Below are 23,234 nucleotides of genomic sequence, written 5' to 3' on the forward strand. Positions count from 1 at the left end.
TTTGATGAATCAACATGATACCAAACTCTTTAATTTTTAGTTTGCTTTTACCAATATGCATAATCAGATGTAAGTGTCCCTTGTGCTATTCAGGCTGAGCACTTGTGTAGAAACCTGGCTTTGATGTTGGAGGGAAGTGGGGTGAGTCAGAGTGGAAAAATATTTTATTCTGCATGTGAATTGTTTTTCTGGTCGGTAACCTTTGGAGGTTGAAAGATCCTGTTGGGCCACTTAAAATCTGTTTTTGCTCATGAATAGCATACCCAGGCCAAACGCCAGAGGGTGACAGCTGCTACCCTGAGTACCTTCTATTCTCTTTTTGAACAGTAGATGGAGCAATACTCCACGATAAATACTCAGCACATCTCATCATTTCCTTTAAATCCCACAAAGACAGCAGGCCCACTCTCAACCTGACCCACTGCAACATGCAGGCCAGCCTGTGTGAAACAATCTACATGTAATGACTTATAATGTAGAAAGTAAAGTCACATATCCCATAATAAACCAGTGTGGGGAAACAGGTAAGGAGAATTAAAATGCCCAAGTTGTATTTTAATCTTATATACTGTATATTTTTCCTTAAAACAATTACAAATTCTGCCAGTGGGTTGAGATAATTCCACTTGTTTCCAATGCGGTCTCACTTTATTTCAGGGATTTTGTAGAAGCAAGTCTCAATATGTTGAAAGGAGGCAGGAAAATCCAAATCACACACTCACACTCAACACAACATTAAATGATTATGCGGACATTGCAGTTGCAAATATGGTTTCAGGACAATATTGCACTACAACTTACATCTCTCTCTGGCACTATGCCATTTATGTTTGGTCGATTTTGACATGCAGGTTGACGAGGGGAAGTTTCTAATGAGATTTTAGAAAAGTGCTGACTGTGTATGAGGGAGATTACCACACTGGCGGGCTTGGTCCCTGCTCTCTGGCTGTGTGCGCCGATAAGATAAGAAAGACGGATCTTAAAGTGGCAGGGTTTGTAGCCACTGTGCTGGCAGGATTCCCCACTGACCCCTGTGCTTTGTCTCTGCTCTCTGCTCCCCTCTGCTGCAGCAGGCTCCCTCTGTCCTCTCTCTCTCCTCTCCTCTCCTATCCTCTCCTCTCCTCTCCTCTCTCTCCTCTCCTCTCTGGACGGTAGAGGTCACCCCGAGCCGAGCTGCGGAAAAATGTGGGAATCAGCAATCCGTCCCTTCATGCTGCAGAGTAGCAGGCCAGTGCAACCAAATCCCACAGCATTTCAATGCATTGGCAAGTCAAATAGCTGATTCTGGCAACTTAACCGCAAATAGCTGGATTAATAGCCTACATTTGTTAACTGGAAGTGCTGATTTAGTTGTCATTGTGTGGGCTGAGGTTAAACTACTGAGGTGATTGATTTACTCCTGGCCCTACTCTGAATATTGGTGATCTGCATGCCTGTAATTTGCTCTGTTAATATTATATATATCATTATATATGCCATATTTTGGCTGAAGCCTATAGTATTTGTTGACTATATGAGGAAAAATTGGTAGGGTTTATTTGCCAGTGACCTGTGCCAGCCATAGCCTATAAACATAGTAGCCTGCTGTGTGGGGGATTGAGGGATTTTCAATTTAACAATTCCTAAAATCTCAATAATAACCACTTAAAGAGTGTTTTTCCCCCAGTAAACATTATATTTACTCCGTCACTATGGACAAACATTAATCCACATCAGAGCTCCATTAGGGCGCCTGGACAATGCAGAAATCTGGACAAAAGACTTTTGTTCCATTCCATTGTTCTTGTCTGTCTATAAAGCAGAAATGGCATAAAATAATCTAGGAATCTAGGTGATGCAAAACTATTATCACAAGATGTAATAAAGTTAACACACACTACTTCCCAATGTGTTTTTGCCCTGTGCGTTCAATTTTACTGATATACCAAAACAGGGTTGAGGATCTATAATCAATGATCATTTATCAGTTTTTATCTTTTTTCATACCCACACCTCCATATCCCACTTCACTGGATGAGGCTGTGGCCGGATCACTGTAGCTCTCCTCTCAGCTCTCCTGAGATGATGAAAGGACTTGTCTAATGGGATTACACTTTGCGATAAGTGCTCAGAGCCTAGTGGTGCATCACACCTCCCTCCTGCATTTCAAACAGCAGCATTGATCTGCTGTGGCATAGCATATCCTGGTTATAGAATTGTGAAGGGATGTACCATTGACAAGGGTGTGTATTAACTAATGATTGTTGACTTGTATGGCAGTTTAGGCTTTTTTGTGATCAAGTCCCAGTTACAAAATATGTCTGTACCTTCAAATATTGGCAAGTTTAAGTAAGAAATATGCTGTCGCCATCACAGCCGAGGTTTGCTGCAGCTGATTCTGTTCTTTCTCCCTCACTCACTTCTCTCACTCACTTCTCTCTCTCTCTCACTCACAAACAAAACACACACACATCTCTTGCAGTGGGATCAGTGGGTATGGCAAGATACCTGGCACCCTATTGGTCTCTGCGCCTGGAGGAGACGCGAGAGACATTCCTTCTGATTGGACAGCAGGTGGCAGTGCATGCAGACCAGCAAGCTGTCCTGTCTGCAGGAGCGAGAGGCTGAGGAGAGGGAGGGCACGGCTGAGATGTTCAGCACACGCACGCACGCAGGCAGGCACGCACGCACGCCCATCACCGTCAGGGGAGGAGCTTGAGGGAGTGAGAGAGGATTGCAGGCTGCTACTGCAACAGGGATGACTTGTTCAGACGAACACAGCAGCATGGACGCGACTCGGTCTCCGTAGCCTGCAGTCAGTTTGAAGACACGGAACTACTGCAGCCAAACCTGATTCCTGATCCGAGCATGAGGCCCGTATTGGGGTGACGCACGGGAGTCGGGGACGCAACTTGGGTGACCTCGGGACAGCGGCATGGCATCACCCAGGCACTACGGGCGCTCTGCCAGGGATATTGCCAATGTGATGCAGAGGCTGCAAGGTAGGTGTAGACTGCTTACTCATTCACGCCGCTCCACCTTGCGTTTGCAGTGCTTTTTAGAGGTGACCCGGTGCTAGGCATGACACAGCAAAATGTAGTTGGAGCCAAAGGTATGTTACTGTGATGAAATGTCTTAACATACATCTTCTGCATTTGCTTATGACTGTGTATGTGTTATCTGTGGAGCAGTGGAATTCAGGTTCTTATGGCTTTGAAAGGTTATAAATGTGAAGGACATTACTGAATGGGATATCCAATGTCACAGCATGCGGTATTCAAGTACAGTGGGTATTTCTAGGTTGCAGTCAGTAATGTTTTGTCTAATATTCAGTTGCTATCAGTGCTTTAGTGCCTAAGGTCAACTTTTGTGGAGTTTTTGTTCATGCTGGAGGATGCAGAGGCATGCTTCTTGGTGTGGGTCCGTGCATGTGACTGTAACTGATTTAAGGCCATAAACACATGAAGATGTGTTGTGTGTGTGTGTGTGTATGTGAGAGAGCCAGAGACAGAGAGAGAGAAAGATTAAGTGAACAATTGAATTATGAGAGAATGTGAGTATTAGTGTGTCTTTTATATATTTCAGTGAATGTGAGTATGCGTCCGTGTATGCCATGTCGTGTGTGTATGCTTGCATGTGTGTATGTGTGTGTATGTGTGTGAATATCTGTGTGTGTGTGTGTGTGTGTGTGTGTGTAAGTGTGTGAATATCTGTGTGTGTGTGTCCATGTATGTATGTATCTCTGTATGTGGACAGACCGTGAAGCAGACAGTGGCTAAGATAATCCCCAGAGCAGCTGACAGGATGAAGTCTATTCTTCCGTCTCAACTCTGCTGGAGCAGCAGGACTGTCTTATTATGTCTTATTAGGGCTCTATGGTGGACACTCACACCCTCAGCTTACTGTACATACAACATTAGCATGGATTAAAATCAAGCTATTAAGGCTTTTAACACTTGACCCATAAAGATTATTATTGTTTTCTTATCTTATCTCACCTCTGTTATGACTTTGTTTTCATTTGCAGATTGTAAATGCAGCTGGTATCAGTATTAAATGTTCACTCTTGCCCCACCTGTACTGTAGGTGTATTGTTTCTGTACTGGGACTGTCTTACACACCTCCACTGTGGAACGGTGTGTGTGTGGCAACATCACCCCCACACACACACACCGTACTGACAGGACCAGATTGATGACACTCGCAAACTAGCAGGAAAGTCAGGTGACACCGGAGCTGAGATCCAATATGGCTGCTCCCTGTGTGGCTTCTGAGGTGGCAGTTTCTGTTAAAGCTGCGAACAGCATCAGCAGCCACGTGGCTCCTCTGCATCACTGTTTTGCAGGTGTGAGTACAGGCTCTGAATCGCAGTAATTGCCGTCTGATTTGTCTCATTTCAGACTACTCCCCATAGGCCACCTCTGCCAATGTGAAGGCGGTTTTGATGCATTATCACATATTCTGTGTGAATTGAACAGCTTAGCACATAACGGACAATGGTGTGAAATTGTTGCAGTCTTTAAGTAGGAGGATATTCATCTCAAATCCTGCTATCAAGAGATTTCCCCATTTTTGGAAACCGTGGAAACTTGATCTACTTCAAATAACGTGCAAGTTTCCAGCTGATGTAAAATATCTTTGAAAACCATGAAGGTATATGGCAATTTTGGAGCCACAAGGGACCCATTGTTTGTAGTTAGATTCAGTAGCCCCATTAACACTATAAGGCAGGACATGACATGGGCTGTAATTAATGCAATTTGGCCCCAAGTGTGGCTTGTTCCAAAAATAGGCTCCTGACTGGGTCCTGTAGTCGGGGGTGTGTCTTCTTTACACCGGCCGGTGAAACCTTTATCTGCTTTCACCTAACACTCCCTGTTGGTTTATTGTTGATGCCTTGTGGCATTCAAGTATTTCAGATAAGAGAAGCCTTGTTGCTGTGGGTATCCTTACAGATGGACGGAGTGTGGGTGTTTGGGAGAGATACTACCTCAACACAACCACGTTCTGCGTTAACCTCACAATAGCTAAGACACATTTGGATAGTGTTTATGGTCAATTTCTTTTGCTTGATGTACGTGTTTGACATTCTGCCTGTTATGTGAATTGATTTGGTTTCATTTGAGTTAAAAAAGATCTAATCTTATTTCAAGTATCATTCGTTGTGTTATGTATATAATATGTTCTGCTCAGAGTAGATGATCACATTAGCTAATTTACAGGGGGCACATGGAATCTAATTTGACATGACATTTTATTTGATGTGTCCTGCTTCCCGTCTCCTGGGAGAGGAGAGATGAAGCTGTGATGGAATCATCAAGACGTCTTGTAAGAATCAAAGAGGAAAGCTTATGTTTTCATTAGTCTCAACATGAACAGCCTTCAGCATATGTAGAACATAACAAGCATGTGCTCCTTGTCTTCAGGATAGCTAGAACATAACAAACATGTGTTCCTTGTCTTCAGTATAGTATAGTCCCTTGAGTGTTCCTATAGGTACAGTGACAGTCACAAGCTCGACCCCAAATGACAGCTCTAAATGAAATCAATGCTGCCTTTGTTCAGAGTAGCTTTCTATTCATCTGCCAGGGTGGCAGTAATAGCGACTATCCGAAGGGATAGATGTCCACAGATCTGGTGTATTTGTGTGTTTTATGGGGAAAACATGGTTGCAATCTAATTTTCTTATCACCTGAGCGTTAAAGATAGGTAATCTAACTCCATTTTGTGTCTCATTTAAGGCCTGATTAGATTAACATATTTTACTCCTCCTCTCAAGAGAGGACAATGTTCTCAAATTAGCCACGTTCCACAAATCACCAGATACCATGAAATGAACTATATTCCCTTCAGGCTCAATTTGGAAGCTGTTAGTAACTGCTCAACACAACATCAAAACAATCAAAACTTTTGCCCCAGTTTTGGAGCTGCGTTTTCCTCCCTTCATCCATCTCTCTTTTTTTGTACCTCTCTGTCGCAGTGAAAAACAGCAATTAGTGACACCATATGGCGGAGAACGGCGAGGCCGCTTTGAACACCTCCCAGCCTGAACTCCTCCATATGCCGTGGAATTTGCCTGTTTGTTGTCTCTTATTAATGAGAGGAGCGATCCGCCGTTTTTCGATTTCCATTTCTCACCTGTTTTCTCCGTTGTGGGCGGTAGAGGCAAAGCTTTCCCGCCTACGCCTCTGGGTTTTACCGTCTGCTAAGCTATCAGGTAGACAGGTTTGCTAAGTCTCAGTGCGTTAGTGTGCTGCTGGGAGCACCTGCCTGAAGTTTTCAGTGCATAGGCTCTGTGTAATCCTGTATTTCACTCACAATTAATTTGCGATCACAACAATACAGTATAGCTGGAGACAGAGATAGCCGCACAGAATGTGACCTTAACATTGATTTTAGATATTGTTTGAGGATTAAGAGAGAGATAGATTGAGTTTCTCAGTTAGTTCAGGTTTTTGGGGTTTGTATCGTTTGAATGGTGTAGTTTGGATGGGATAGCAATTCAGAGCTACTACATCTGAGGTAATTCTGCAGTGTGGCCTCTTTTTACAAGCCTCTGCTGATGTAATTTTGGTCGACCAGGATGAAGAACAGGCAGTAAAGGAGGGAGGAGAGAGTAAAGGGCAAGGGGAGGGTAGCAGAGGTGAGCACATCTGGGAGATACCAGCAACTCATTGGCTATTGAACAACAACAGAGTGCCACACTGAGAGAGTAAGGGGTAAAATAGAGACTGAGAGAGGCAGGGGGAAAGGCAAGAAGATGAGACAGGAAAGGGAGGGCAGAGAGAGCCCTCATAACGGTTTTTAAGCTCCTGGTGGCTCCTGGGACTGGCACGGTTCCTCAGGTTGGCACGGTGCCAGGGTGACATCCTGTTGCCAGGGGCGACATCACGGTCCGGCCGCAGCCAAAGAAGGCCCAGGCAGACGGTCACCTTGAGCCGTGCCAGCCTCCCGTACAGTTCTGACACCCCATTTATCGTCTCCGGCTCTGGACACCGTGGCTTCACATACACACGCGTCGCACACACACAGACACAGAAACAAACACCGGGTGTTAAAAATAGCCGTGATGCATCTTTTTTTCCCCCCTCCATCACACCACTGGGAGTCAGCAGTTTAGGCGAGCGGTTAAACAGACACAGAACAAGTCTTCAAGGCCGCCAGCCCATTAACATGTAGCCATTACTCTGTGCAGCCTCAGAACTGTGGTAATAGGGCCAGTGTGTTACAGAGACGCACTGTGGGTTGTTTTTTATTCTGCTGCTTCTTCTCCTCGCCTTCCCAGATTGTGTTTATGACTCGTTGCCATAGCTGCAGTCGCATGACAGCCAGCGCCGGCCTTTTTCGCCCTGTGGGCTTATTGGCTATGTCTGGTTCAGCTTCTGCTCCTGTAACAGAGCATTATGTTTGATAAATTAGAGTGTGTGTGTGTGTGTGTGTGTGTGTGAATGTGTGCTTGTGTGTAGCCTCCACTAGCTTCTCAGTGACAGTTTGTATTGCAGATCAGATTGTAATCACTTTTCACCTGCCAGTCAGGGAGGGTTTGAGTGACACATCACAAGATTAGGTCACCAGGGGTTCCACCCATACAATATGGGGGGTGGGGCAGCTGTCAGTTATCTTAAACCCTCTTTCAAAGGTCACACTTTCAAAAAAGTCAAGTGTATCCCAACATTAGTCTAGTGGCTTTGACACAAAAAAAGAAAAACAACAAAAGAAAGCACATAGGCACTTTTTTTATAATTAGTTCAAACTTGAAGGGAAGATAGAAATCGACAAAAACTCACAGTATCGATTCTTTTTTTCTTGAGAAGAAATTACAGTTCCTCTTTTGGTATTTCTTTGTAAACATTACTGCCAAGTTGCACATCTGGTGATTTAGCTGAACTTCTCAAGGTGGATAGCTTAATGTGTTTTGCCAAACAAGCAGCATATAATGAAACTGTCAGTGCAGCATCACACTGTACAGACATAACAAAAGGCGTATTTACAGGATCCTGCAATGCAAGGTACCACTGACCCTGAATGGAATACAGTGTTGAGCAAAATTACAGCACCAGTCTTGGCCCACACTGATCCCATGATAGCACGGTTCCTTCAGCATTTCAATTCCATCTCTGATGCTGTCTGTCAGATTGAGGGATCAGATAGTTTTGATAGACATGCAGAACAATGTCCCCACAGATAAATCCAGACACCTGAGCTCATGACCCTGAGACACATTCAGCTTCTGTCTGTAATACTTTGAGTCCTACGCATGCCCTTATCTTTCACCCACAGACACTGCTATCCCCCGTTTTTTTCACCTGTCACAGTGTGATAGGACGGTGGCAAATTTTGCCTCTGGCATCCTATTTAGCACTTGAAGGTTTGGAAATGAAGGTCAGAGTGTCATGCTCTGACCCCGGAGAGGTCAGCTGACCAGATAACGTCACATTTCCAGCAGACCTGGGACAGAAAGTATTTGCAAGTAATTCCCAGTGTTTATTTTAATCTGCTTGGAACACCGGACGGGTGGGGTCAACAGAACAGGTAAATTGTCATTTCCCCTGCTTGTCTATTTTTGGCTCTCGTTTTATTGTCCTGTGCATCAAACCCGACTCATCTGCAACCTAATCACTTTCTCTGCTGTTTCCTCTCATGTAGTGTCATTGTTTACTCCTCTTGGAATCGATTGCTTCCTTTTTGATGGTGTTAACCTCTTTCTAAACATTTTTAAAAGGAACCCATCATCCCATTTCATCAAACTTTGATGAAAAGCAAAGCAGTGGAAGTGCCGTGTGTCTACGACTGAGAAATGTTATTTGCTGTTGTGTTGCATGCCGACATCTGCCCCCCCCCCCCCCCCCCACTCCAGACACAAACAAAACCTGCCACCTGACATAACAAACCCTGTTTACCTGCTTTTAATACTTCAAGAATGTCAGGTGAGAAATGGAGAACATTCAGGTGGTAGGAAAATATGCAGGGAATGAATAAAGCCACTTTGCACCTGACGACAAGCCGACCGGACAGGTGGGTGCAGTATAAAGCCAAAGCCACGCATCTGTCGGTTGCAAAATGAATTGGTTTAGGCTCATTCTCAGTAACACAGTAAATGGTCCCAGCTGGATAGGCCCAATACAGACGTAGACTGAAGTGGTTGCACGCAGCAGGATTTTGTGGGTGATTTTGGCTCGGTTCCAGTCAGTAAATTTTGCCGCAAAGACAGGACTTATAACTGAATTTACTGCATCAGCCACTGTGATTTATTTAGTGTGCTGACGCCAATCCTTTCACTTTCCTCCTCCCTGTAATGTGTAGCAGGCCGCTGAACCTGGATAAAGAGCTTAGACTGTCTGACCCACTCCTGCACTCCCACCCGCACAACAACGTCACACACATGCACACACACACACACGCAGGCGGAAAATCACCAAACACACACACACACACAAACACACATTAGAGGAAGGAATCAGGAAGTGGATAAAGGAGGAGGGTAGGGGACAGAAAAAGCCATCAAAACCTGTTCAATCACTCTGTTGTCAGTGCAATGGATTAGAAATCTGTGTGTGTGTTTGTATGTTGTCTTGTGTGTGTGCTTGTGAGTGTGTTTTTATGGGTGTGTGTATGATGCAATTAAGAAGCACCTCTCTGCCTCACATGTACCCCATATACTCACGCATACACACACATGAAAAAATCAGCACACATGCACACAAAAACACGCACTATCTCTCTTTTTCCCTCTCTTTCTTTCTCTATCTCTGTCTCCCCCCCCCCCCCCCCCCACACACACACACACAATCATGACATACACATCCACAGAGGGGAGCAGGAGAGAAACATCCAGCTGAAAATATTTTCTGGTAGCCAAGCTGAGTCTTGCTAATGCTCTTAGTGCCGCTGAGTGGTGTGCTGGTTTGACCTGTGGTGTTTCCAGTGGAATAGATGCTTGGTATTAGCTGTGTGTTCAGTCTATTATGTGCTGTTCAAATGTGTTCAGCAGAATCTACTTACCTGATAAAGGAGGCCTTCAAAGATAGGAAGGAGACCCAATATGATAACAAGGTTTTGACTTCATTTGTTGAATTTTTATATTTATATCCATTTTCATTTTCAATTTATTTTTAAATATATATATATTTAACTTTAATGTAATGCCTTGCTTATCTGGTTCATTTTTGGTCTGTTGTTTTCAGTGTGGAAATACTGCAGGTGCTGAAATTGTTCAGTAAATTACTATATCAGTGGACTGGGTTTAATGAACACTGTGATATTTGGACATTTTTGTCAACAACAAAGTGCTTTCTCTGCACATCTGGTACTGAAAAGGGGGTGATGGTGCTTGAAAGGGGGAAGTGGTTGTTTTGGAAATCATTTTGACTTGTTCCCCCCTTCTTACTCTCTTTAATGTGGTGTCATTATTACTGAAATGTAATTAGCTATGCTAATGGGCTGGCATTTGGACTTCCGTCTTAGCACTTACGTTGGGACTGGTAAAAATGTGCTGTAAATGAAGTGGGATGGGGAAACGGGAGGAGGTTGAATGGGCACATGAGGGTTGAGTGGAGGCACTGAGGGTGTGTTAGGGGGTGTTATTGAATACGAGGGGTAAAGTGGTCTGGCGGAAGTGCAGAGAAGGGTTTTGTAAATTGGGAATTGTTGGGGTGAAAGGGAAGAGCTGGAATCAGGAAGTGGATAAAGGAGGTGTTAGGAGGAGTAGGGGGGCAGAAAAAGCCATCAAAACCTGGTAAATCACTCTGTGTGTCACTGCAATGGATTACAAATGTGTTTGTGCTTGTGTTGGGTGTGTGCTTGTGAGTGTGTGTTTGTATATGTGTGTGAGCATGATGCAATTAGAAGGTACCTCTCTGCTGCACAACAAAGCCGTCCATTAAGTGCATGATAGCTTTAACAGGCATGTCACATTAACGTTATACTGCAGAAGATGCTGCATTTTCATTAGAGCATCCTAAAAAAGAAATGCTCCTGTATAGCAGCATGGTTACAGCATGGCACTAACACTGCCAGGGTTAGTACTGTGACTCTCATCCGTACTTAAAATATATGCAACCATGGTACTGTACGATGCTTTGGGTTGAAGCATCCACCAACTTGCATAGTAACAAGATTAAATAATTGAATTAATGCGGTACTGAATTCATACTGGATGGCAAAGTGTGTAACCTTGTACAGTATGTGTGTGGAGTACCTGGCTCTATCTGGCCAATCATAATAATTGCTGGTGAGTTATGGAGAGGATCATTAACAGATGAGGAGAGGGATCAGGGATGCTCAAGTGCAGAGCGAGGTCCTTTGGGAAATTGCGAGTTAAAAGCTGTGCGCTGCTTAGCTTGTTCAGTCTTCCCTGCTTTACTACTGTTTTTCTGAAAGTATAATTGATTTTTGATTGTACTGGTGGCAGTTTGCGTTGTGATGATCACTGCCTAGAGGTCATCTCTCCTCTCCTCTCCTCTCCTCTCCTTTCCTGTCCTGTCCTGTCCTCTCCTCTCCTCTCCTCTCCTCTCCTCTCCTCTCCTCTCCTCATTTCCAAGGAACACTCATCTCTGTGGAGGTCAGCATGCATGCAAGCTTTACTTATCCACTAGGTGGCGCTGTGTCTCTACACTGTCCTCATCAGACCGAATGAGAAGTCTCGGCTGCTGAGAGAGCAAAAACCCAAATATCCTTGGGGTGAATAGATGAGGAGAAGGGCGGGAGCAGCTTCCATTCCACCCTCCAGGAGGCCGTTTGTTTTCCCTTTCATGGCTGAAAAGAGGCTGTTCCTCCGCTCCTCGGGAAGCCTTCCAGCCTGCAGACATACCTGTGTGAGCGCCGAGCCCTGACCCGGGTCTAACCTCCAGAACCTCAGAGAGCGGTTTGGTGTTTTGTAGGGCTGCCAGGGGCTCCATCAGGGATCCAGACCAGCTGAGGTTCAGTCTGTTTTAACCCTCCAACCCCCCTTTTTTCCCCTTGGAAAGACTGGAACACTCCTGGGGTTTGTAGCCTCAAGGAGTCTGTTGGTTTATTCTCACACATAGACGGTAAAAATACGTCTGTCTCCATTCAGCTTATTTTATTTTAGTGTGTGTGTGTGTGTGTGTGTGTTTGTGTGCACGCACCTGCTCGCCTGCGTTTCTCCCAACTCCCTCTGTGAAGCTTAATAAGTCCCATGAATCCTCAGCATCTTGTTTTGATTTTGTCTTGGGGTTGTTTTTCTAAACCATTTAGCTCTCCAGGGAAGTTCAACGTTCTCTGCTACAAACATACCAGCAAAGATGCCTAGCTTTTTGCAAAAATGATACACATTCGGTACACCTTTTCGGACTTCCACCGTGAATGTAATTGGTTTTCATTTTCCGTTGCTTCCTATTGAATTCAAACCCAAATCAGTGTCAGGCTAAGCGGATTCTCATCGACAGGTTCAGCACCATGGATAGTTCCTCAACACCTCTCTGTCAGCTGAGTTAGATCAGTGCAGCTCTCCCGCAGTAATTTATCAGACATCAAAACACATTTAACTTGGCAGAGAAATTGGTATAAGTAGAAACAAAGTCTGCATGGGCTCGGTCAATACAAGCTTTTCCATTATTTACATCATCGATACTGTGGGGGTCGTCCAGTGCTGCCTATACAGAGTTGCGTATAGAACAATAGATTTTTGTCTCTCTGGCTGTAGTTTGGGCCTTAGGAATTATTTGCAATGATATTATTGAGTATGTACAGTTGCTGTGTGAATGCTCTGCTGGATTCTGCATCCCCCCTTATGTGAAATGGTGTGTTTATAGCCTAGAGTAAGTGTGTGTAAAGGCAATGTATATGTAAATGTGAAAAATGGGTCCACATGAATATTTCTTTGTACTCGCATACTCTTCGCCTTTCCATCGTACCTACACACACAAACACACTCACACGGTAGGTATGCATATATATACTTACTGTAGACACGCACACACACATAGACACATTTCAAACACACCTTTTAAAGACGGATCCGTGGAATAAGCCTCTGACAGCACTATGACGGCCAGTCTTGACACTGTTAAAGGGAGGAGTGCCAGCAGTGTGATTATCAGCAGACAGATAGCGGATGACAGCTGCCATTGGTTATTGATGACTTTCATAATTAAAATCCCTTATGGGGGACCCGAAGAACAAAAGGGAAAATCACGCAAATGATGAATGGTTCTTTCATCTTTAAGGCTGATATAAGACCCACCAGGCTATTCTGCATGAATATTGCTTTCCAGGAGACTCTCTGAATGCGGTTTCAAAGAGGAGACCGGGGCTTTAATATTGCCGGGGCGAGCACTGCCTGTATGTTTGTCTGTGTGTGGGTGTGTGGGTGTGTATATTAGAGAAAGTATGAGAAAAAAAATGAGATAGACAGAGCTAAACAGACAGAATGAATAAGAGAGAGCACAGGTCAGACAGGCACAGAGATATCAATCAGACAGTGAAAAGGATAGGGGGTCAAGGCGGTGCGACACCAGTGTTTTCCCCTTTTTCATTTTATTATAGCAGTGGAGGGGGTGGGCGTAATTTTGGCTCTGTAACTTGAGTTTGCTTCTGCAGCTCCAGTATCTCTTGCTGTTGGAAAAAGGCTCTTTAGATGCTGAAATCACAGTATTTGAACTAACTATACTGCCACTGTCCTGTATTTGTTTGTTTGGGGCCTGAAGTTTTATTCTTGTTTATATTTTACTAGCAGTAATGATCATTTTACAGCAATGCAGATCACTGCTTCTGAATGAATAGTTAAAACACTTTTATTTCATTCTTTTGACTGAGGCATGCCTTGTCATGTAGCCCCTTTTTATGGCTTGGGCTTACATCCTGTCATGTGTACTGTGTATATTAGATGCTCTATGATAACCAAATTTCACCTTGGGTATCAATACAGTAAATATTCTATTCTATTCTATTCTATTCTGTTCTATTCTATTCTATTCTGTTCTGTTCTGTTCTGTTCTATTGTATTATTTTTAGTACTCCCTCCTCTGGGGAAAACAAACAGACAGATGTACTGTATGCGACTGTGGTTGAGATGAAAGAGGATCCCTTTGAGCGGAGTACAGTAGCAGATCAGACAGGATGACTGCCAGCAATAGTCTGCTCCCCTGCAGGCTCTGGAGTAGAAAGCCGCATGCCTCAGAGCACCGCATGGTATCTGTGTGGATGAGAGAGAGAGACAGAGAGAGACAGAGAGAGAGAGAGAGAAAGAGAGAGAGTGTTAGAGAGCCAGCAACTCATAGGGAATTCCTGCACGTTTGTCCTGATGGCGTGTTAGAGTGTGTGTGTGTGTGTGATGCTGTCAGGGTAGAGCTCACACTGCCTCCCCTCCTAACCTGCTAAACGGTGCCCCCTCCCCCCCCTTCCCCTCACCCTCATCACTCGTTTCTCCCTCTCCACAACAGGACGGGGCTGCTGTGACATCACCCATTCCCACGCACTCCGATTGGCCGGCCAGTGGAGGGAAGTGGTTTGTTCCCGCAGCCGACAGCGAGAAATAGAGAGAGGCAGGGAGGGAGGGAGGGAAAGACAGAGGGAGAGAGAGAGAGAGAGAGGGAAAGACAGTGGGAGAGAGAGAGAGAGAGAGAGAGGAGGGACAGATGGAAAAGGGGGGAGAGAGGGGCAAAAAGGGACCGAGCGAGAGAGATTGATGCTGAGGGAAGCCGGCACTGCGCTGCGCTCACTCATACACACACTCTCTCTCACACACACACACACACTCTTTCCCTCACACGTACACTCACATCACACTCTCAAGCTGCTTAGGCGGCAGGAAAAACACTGAGGTGGAGAACTAAGACTCAGTGTGCAGCCCGTCACCGGACAGAGGACAGCAAGACTCGGAGGAAGAGAAGGAGACGCAGGGGAGCGGGAGGGACGATACCTTCCTCCCAGAGAGCAACAGTTCCACCGTTGTCATCTCGGGAGGTCCAGGCTCCTCTTTAAAGACACCTCCCCAAAAAAAGGAGGAGAGGCAGCAAGGGCAGGAGCAAGGGCGAGTGCAAGTCTCCCGGAGGTTTGCTGTGGATGTCCTCTCTACGTCCCCATGAAGACGGGGGGGGATCTAGACGTAGTCTGGGGTACAAGATGGCACGACGATCGGGGGGCGAAGCCTCCCCGAAAAAGAACACATCCCTCAACCTGGTGACAGGGTTCTATCACTTCCTCCGTGGTAAGTGGGGCAGTGTGTGTGTGTGTGTGTGTGTCCCTGACCGAGAGGGAGAAGGCAACTATGTGTATGTATATTCTGCATGTGTGTATGTCTGTGAAGGTACGCTGCATGTGTGTGATTTAGCGTGCCACTGCAGTATGTACTGTATGTGCCTGTGTGTGTGTGTGTGTGTGTGTGTGTGTGTGTGTGTGTGTGTGTGTTTGTATGTATATGGGTGTGTGCATTTTGCAGTGCAATTTCCTCTCCCCTTCCCCTTATTTGGTGTTCCATGCAGGACAGATCTTTGGGGAGCGGAGTGTGTTAAGGAAAATGGGGAGAGATAGAAAGAGGGCTATGAAGGGCAGGGGGGGGAGTGGTTGGGGGGCATTTCCACCTTGGCAGGGGGTGTGTGTGGTGGGTGGGGTGTGTGTGTGTGTGTGTGTGTGTGGAGGTTGCTGCGCTCTGAGCCTGCAGCAGGTGAACCAAGCGTACCCAGCAGACAAGCGCCAGCTCACGGCGTGTGTCACGGCACAGCGGGCAAACTGTCCGTCTAAATTTTTGATTCCTTCTGTGTCTGTTTGACCCTCTGGCTCTCGGTCTGCCTTTCTGTGTGTAAACTCATCTGTATTAGGAGATACTTGCCTGACCATCCATCTGTCTGCCTGTCTGTCTGTCTGTCTGTCTGTCTCGCTGTCTGTTAAATTGGATTAGATTAGATAAGATGATACTTAATTGTCAGATTTCACATCACATTATCCACTTAGCCTACAGGGAAATAGACAAAAACATGTTGAAATGCATAACAGGTCAGACAGTTAGTTTGTTCCATATGATTACACCTGGGTTTGTCTACCTGCTTGCCTGTCTGTCTGTCTGTCTGTCTGTTCCTGAACCAGTCTGTTATTACAGTCTGCAGACATCCATGGGGGCCAGGACAACAGTATCTGTGATGATATTTCATTAAGGTCATCTTCACCGTGGGGGTCAAAGTGGGAACCTTGGGGGGGGGGCTGCGGATGAGACTAATGATACAGGCCACCACTAGCAGAGGAGGTAATCATGTGTGTTAAAACGCTGCTGCGAGGCTTGGTTGCTGAGGAAAGCTGTTTCCCTTTGTGTTATTGAAAGAATGTGTGTGCGTGTATGTGTGTGTGCATGCGTAAGTGCGATTGTGTGTGTGTGTGGAGTTCAAAGTCACCTCGTCCCTGAGACTGAGAGCTGGCACCACACACATGCAGACATGTTCTGCCTCACACACGTTCAGGCTCCGGGATGCCGGCTAAATCTTTCTCATTCTCATCCAATATTCCCGCCCATCAATATTTGATTACTCCTGGACCCAATCAAAAGATTAATTCATAAAATGGGGACCTGCTCAGTGGCACGTATGACTGTGTGTGAATGTGTGTCTGCATTATGTATGAACGACTCCCCCCCCCTCCGACACACACCACACACACACACACACATCTGCAGTACCCTGTGACACACTAACCAACTTGTGTGTAATCAAACCATCAGCGTATTTCATTAAGGGAGAGGAAAGCACTGTGTCAGACGTCCTCTCTCGCTGATAACACGCTTATCTCAAGGATATTGCTCTGTGCTGCAGACGGGCTCGGAAAAAACATTGTCACGCGTGCCAGTCACAATACATGATGAGAGCTTTTGGCAGGGGTAGGAGTGTGTCAGAGTCCCAGGTAGACTGTAGGACTGTGCTGTTTACATTATATGACATTGTGTGTGACCGTGTAATGCACATGGCTTTGTGGATTACAGAAGTATCCATTGCTGAAGTCACAATTTTTATTGCATGTGTCGCATGCAATGGTGCGCCGTTGTTGTCAGAAGGTGCCAAGAATGATCTGGAAGCCAGTTGTTTGAGTTAAAATATGATCATTCAATATTTGAGAAAGACTAAGCTGCAGCTGCTATGGATATCACTGTGCTATGATATGAGGGAAGAATTATAGAATGAATGCATTAGTTTGTTCTGAAGGCCTGTACTGTGTATGTATATGTGTATCTATATATATGTATATGTTTGTGCACATGTGTAAGGGACCAGCCTTTGATTTATGTCTTCTCCTCATTTAAGTTAAGTGGCTTTTTAGGGGACATCGTCAGGAGACATCTATGGTATTGATTGTGCCTTTGGTAAATGGGCTTTATCGCTGTAGCCACAACAAACAGTGTCCTTCACTCTAGGTAATTCAGTGCATTTCTAGTAAGATTGGTTCTATGTGATGTGATCATCGCACTGAGCAATATTACAGCAACAAATTGCATGCTTGAACTGCGGTTGGAGGTGAATAAAACCCTTATACAGAACATGGCAGAGAGACGCATCATCTTATAGGAAGAACCATGGCCTTTCTATCATTTAAAGGGCATTCTTTTGAGTGCAGGCTTTCCAGTCTGCAAGAAGAAGAGTCCGGTTAGTGAAAATGCCATCTAAATGTCAAATGCCTTCTCTTAGTACATCAGTGTAAGGTATGATTCGGTATGACTGTGTTTAGTCGCATTAGATAGAAAGTAATAATATCAAAGTCAATGAGAGTCGCCATCCAGCTCTTTGAGCAAACCCAATCAGCTCCCGAAACAATTGACAATGAGAAGATTGTGTTTTTATTCTCTCTTTGTTTATCATTGCATGTGACTGATAGTGACGCTTTGGGCTCTGATTTACAGATGAGCAAGAGGCAGTGCAGAAAAGGACATTCACTAAATGGATCAATTCCCACTTGGCAAAGGTAAGAGAGTCTGGCTGCTTCTCATTACCACTGCCAGCATTGTGTTGTCCCTGTAAACAAACACTGCTGGTTTCTGTGGATTCAAATCTTTCTCATCCCATTGCTTTCCACTTCTAATCACTTCCCCTTTGCTCATCTTTCCTCCATCTACCGTGCTCACCATGCTATGACATTTGCTCCATTCCCAAAACACATTGTGGACGTGGTCATGGGACTGACTGTGCCAGCTAAGACCACACACCCAGCCATGCTTACTTGCATGCCTTTCTTATTTCGGTTTATTCTTCCAATCTCATATAGCCAGTGGCGAGGATTTCCTGTCACTCTAATTATCACTTTTGCATGTTGCAATATCAAAACATTTTATATCTTTTTCCTGGAAGCTACAGTAAGTAATTTGAGTCTCCTATATAATTACACCCTAAGTTCTCTATCTCAGTATTGGACCAATTTAGCTCCTCATTTTCTTTTCTGATTCATTTAGATTGTTCAGGATAAGACTTTGTAGTAAATGACTGCCCTTCATTTGCCTCTTCAATAAGCTTGGGCAACAATATATCTGTAACTTATGCTAAACAATTACACTTGATGCAGCCGCATGCCACGGGCCGTCATGTGCGTGTAATTATAGTATTATACTGCATTAGGCTCCTCAATTTAACCCATTACTGCTTGAATAGTGTGTCAGGAATGAGTGGACAAGGCAACTATGGCACAGTGCAGCGCAATTAAGTGCTATTTCAATCCGAGACGCTCCTCTCAAGGTTTCCAATTTGATTACGACAGCTGTGGCGGCCTTGAACCGCGGTGACGTGGAGCAGAAAATTCATTTGAAAAGCACTCTGAAGGGAATAAACCTTGACATAATATTGAATATCACGATTCAGGACCTCGCCAGCAGAAGATTACGCACAGCCCAATATTTAAATGCCTTGAATGTTTAATAACCTTTAAGGTAAACACATAGTTTATTTATTAAGTCATTCTCATGGAATAGAGAAGAGCCATGGCCCGTTTGGTATTTCATGGTCGTACACACGCATTTCAAATGCAGGGGCAGAGCTGATTAGGGAAAAGGGGTGAGGATTCAGAGGAGGGCCCCCAAAAAGTCTGGATTATAAAGCTTACTTCTGGTCCTGTGGTCTTATGTGGCCAATATTACATGTTATCTGGTGGTCCTTTAAGAAAGTACATCTTTACTACCAACAGTACTGACACTTGGCTCAGGTGAAGCAGCAACAACACCAAGGAAATGGTTTCTGTGAAGGACCTGGAAATTTAATTTAAATTTGATTGTTTTAATTAATTGATTCAGCTAATCAATAGATTAGTGGTACAATCACAGTTCCATAGGCAGAGATATCTGTGTTTGGTCCCTGCTCTTCTCTGTCTACCTAGTTGATCAAATTAGTTGCTCTCCTCCCAGTTTTACTCATCATGAACCTACTTGCCCCTGCACCTGAAACCTGACGTTGCCGTAGCGACACTGATTGGCCTATATTTGTCTTCAAAAATGTCTTGGTCGTAACAGCAGCTCAGTAAATGCCTGGGAGAGCTTTTTGATGAGTAGGGGGTGAAATGTCATTTCAGCTGGTGCGGAGAGTCTCTTGTAATAAGGAGGTGCATGTGTTGAAAATGTCATGCAGGTCGGGCTGTAGGCATGAAATTGCATCCTATAGGCTCGTCTCACATCTCCAAATAGTCTGCACTCTACAAGAAACCATTAAAAGAAACACGAGACAAAAAGTGAGAGACAGACAGAAGAATAGAGAGAAGAAAAGAGACAGGTAAGCTTTAACAGTTGGTTTAGCTCTGCTCTCAGAGGGATAGATTACGCCCTTGGCTATGCAGATGATTAGGCCACTCCAGTTATCAGAGGTCTTTAATTCATCGCCTCGAGGTGTGTGATTAATCGTTAGCATTAGCTAGGTGAGTTAAGACATGGCATGAGGGCTTCCCTCCTTCCTTTCACTATCACTCCCCTCCCCCTTACTTTTCCACTCCACAGGTATAACAAAAGAAATCTTATGAGCTCTGACAAAGCTTTATATGAAAGAGGAGGTATAAGAACAGGTAATTTACACAGAAGATTAATGACTCTCATTACTCCGGGTAGTTCACCAGACTAATTCACCAGTTATAGACAATAGATATAAACTATAAAGAGAGCAGTATGGCAGTACATTTTGAGTTGTTTTTCTTGAAATAGCGGATGATGTTGTTTATAACTTGCACTTATATAGTATGTTACTGCAAACTTACCCAGTCTAAACCTAGTGTATTTGCATGCAGTGTATGTGAATGTTGCCTAGAACTGTATAATTTTGGTTCTCAAGCTTGTGGCGGTGCTTTTAAGTTGCACCCTGGAGTGACAAGGGGGGGGGGGGGGGTGCTGAGAGAGAGAGGGCCCTCCGTTTCCATTTTGACAAATCCTTTCTGAGAAGGTTAAAGTTTAATTACGGAGTGGCCGGTGTGAGCGGCAGAAGTCTCATCATCTCGCAGCCGTTTTCCCGGGAAACGGCTTTCCTACAGTAATCAGCGAACCAAGTGTTCTTAGAGATTACGGCACCAGGAAAGTGAAGCTCCACTGGCCATTGTAAACATCCCTTTTCTGCTTCTCTCTCTGCCTTTGGTCACTCTTCGCCTTAAACACCCCCCTCCTCTCAGTTTTTAACTCCCTTCTCTTCAAGATTGATTTTTTATTTTTTTGGCTTGTTTAATAGTCTATAGTAGAGAGAGACAGGGAAGTTGGGATGACTTGCAACAAAGGTCCCTGAGCCACCAGGATGCCTTTTCATGGTTCTCTTTTTTCAATTTTCAATTTCCCCACTGTGCTTCTGGTTTCTCTCTTCCTATCACTTTGTTGTTAGTGCAGTCACTTTCCAGTCTCCCGTTGTGTAGGTTTTTTTTTTGCTCTCTTCCCAATCAAGTAATAGCAAATGAGGAGTGAGCCAAAATGAGATGAAGTGCTTCCTGGCATGGAAATAACACTTACTGTGGGTAATTCTTGGAAGTTATTAGCAGTGTTAATACCTTTGCTTAGAAAATAGTGGCATTTGATAGGATTGTAATTAGCTTTACCTTTGATAAATTTGAGCAATAAGCATCAAGTATCAAGTGCTCCTCCAGATTGGATAGATTGCGTTTCAGAATGAGGCCCTTCACTTCTCTCTTTTTATCCGCCCCACCCTCCCTCTCCTCCCTCTATCTTTCATGCTGTTGATCTTTTGGAATCCACTGAGTCAGATGTACCAGGGGAATAACATGAGACCACAGACAGACAGACACACATCCCGAAACTCCTCTGCTCACAATCAATTATGCCCCAGACACTCATATGTAATTAGCTCATTAAGCCCTCGATTTATTTTTTTTAGCTCATGTGGCTAAGTGGAGGATATGGATATTACTTTCTTATTTTGTAATTAGTCAGAAATTTCCTCATTAGCTTTGGGATTATAATGAACAAATAGGTGAATTTAACTTCAATTAGCTCGTGGCATAATTTATCCCTTTGAAAGGGACTTTGTAAGTGTTTCTCCTGTCACTTTATGATAGGGGCACAAGTGCTGTCTGAATATTCTAATATCCAAAGCCATGAAATGACATTAGAAGAGGAATTAACGAGGAGAGCTACTGTATTTGCTAATTAATTTTGAAAGACGTGAGGTTGGTGTCCCTTCTCTGTCTGCCTTCTATCATCTTTCTTGCTGCCACTCTTTCTACTCAATTATACCCCTCTCGCATATCCACTTTATGTTGGGGGTTGTTCATCTCTCTCTCTCTCTCACCACACACACACGCTCACATCTCTGTTTCTGCCTTTCCTCTTCTCTCTCTCCCTCGCTCTCTCTCTTCGCCGCTAATCTCCCTGTGAATGGCTCGCTCGTCTGAATGCTTTCCCCCCTCTAAAGCTCTCCTCAGCCCCGGCATGTGACTGTGCTTTAAGAGAAATCCTTGATGTGGCGTCGGCGAGAAACAGAGATATGTGGATTTCCCTGAGTCTGGAAGTCTGTGTCAGGTCAGGGAGGGAGTCAATGAGAAGGATTCAGTTTGAAATCATCAGCATATTTTGGGATTTGAAGACCCCATTCAGAGCCGGCTGAGCCTCTGCTTATGGCTCACTCTAGCTGTCAGTAATACATGGAGCAGCCAAACTCTTTTTGGGCTCCGAGTACGATTTTTACAAGGCTTTCCTTCATCCGTGTTTCATGTGCTGAAATCAACGTCTTACTGTTGTGGCAGCTACAGTCTAGCGCATTTATTGTATTTAGATTTATTTATGCACCACAGAGTAGGATCATGGTGCAGGAAAAGCATCCCTTGCTTCATAGTTTCATGTACATTGCGAGAACTATTAAGACTAAAATCCCAGCTCTTTGCTGCATTCCAAGACAACTGAGAAAGCTTTGTTTGAGTCTATAGCAACGTTTATGTAAACAATTTAAGTAAGAAGAAAGACATGCTGTAAACCTATGGGGCCTTGTTTCTAAAAGTTTCTTACATCCTGGAAAAGTGATATCTAGAAAATTGTGAATTCTACAAATATTCTACAAGATTTTCTTTGTTTTCCCACACAGCACGTCCCGCCCCTGGTGGTGACGGACCTGTTTGAGGACATCAAAGATGGCGTGATGCTGCTGGCCCTGCTGGAAGTCCTCTCCGGACAGAAACTGGTGAGTCTCATGGTCACACGGTCATTTCTACGGCACGTGATGTTGGCCACAGACTCCGTTCCAAACCCTCCACATCCCCCCCTCCATGCTGGATTAAATTCTCTCATTTGATCACGATGAGTTGATATGACAAGGATCCCGTCGGTCAAATAACAGAGGAATTCAATCTCATAAATGGAGGCCTGGCAATGGTTTTAAATCATTTAATTAAATGAAAGCAACTGGCTTCGATTAAGTCTGTTTACATTGTAACGGTCAACACTGCTGCCATAAATGTGCTTTGCAAATCTCAAGAGTCGTGGACTTCATGCGGTGAATTTGAAATGAGCCACAATTACATGGAAATACTCATTGATCGGCTTTTATTAGGATGTTTGAATTGAACAGAAAAGGCCAGATTAACAAGGAAAGATCATAGTAGTTCACACACACACACATACAAAGACAAAGACGCACACACACACACACACACACACACACACACAGAGCATGGATGTCCCACTTGGCCAATATTGCCTAAGGTCTAAGCTGTCTATGTCCTATTGATCTGGCTGCTTATGGGCAAACACAGCTTTGATTGGTTCTCTGTGTCTTTTTCACTTTATTTCTGTTTGTCTATCCTCTGTCTTTATCTGTGATTCATTTTTTGTCTGATTCTTTTTACTGTGTTTTTTACTT

General features: G+C 44.4%; 1 protein-coding gene across 1 annotated transcript in view; it reads left to right on the forward strand.

Moving 5' to 3' along the window:
• The first annotated feature begins 15,063 nt into the window (after positions 1-15,063).
• The window catches only part of syne1a (spectrin repeat containing, nuclear envelope 1a), a 131,654-nt gene continuing 123,483 nt past the window's right edge, over positions 15,064-23,234 (forward strand). The window contains exons 1-3 of the mRNA XM_071516808.1: positions 15,064-15,148; positions 17,819-17,880; positions 22,461-22,556. Coding sequence (XP_071372909.1) covers positions 15,064-15,148; positions 17,819-17,880; positions 22,461-22,556 — 243 coding nt within the window. The remainder of the gene's footprint in view (positions 15,149-17,818; positions 17,881-22,460; positions 22,557-23,234) is intronic.

This window comes from Centroberyx affinis, unplaced genomic scaffold, assembly GCF_046629955.1.
Source record: "Centroberyx affinis isolate AG114_WGS23_722 - 3 ecotype Tasmania unplaced genomic scaffold, CSIRO-AGI_Caff_v1 ptg000431l_1, whole genome shotgun sequence".
Lineage (NCBI taxonomy): Eukaryota > Metazoa > Chordata > Actinopteri > Beryciformes > Berycidae > Centroberyx > Centroberyx affinis.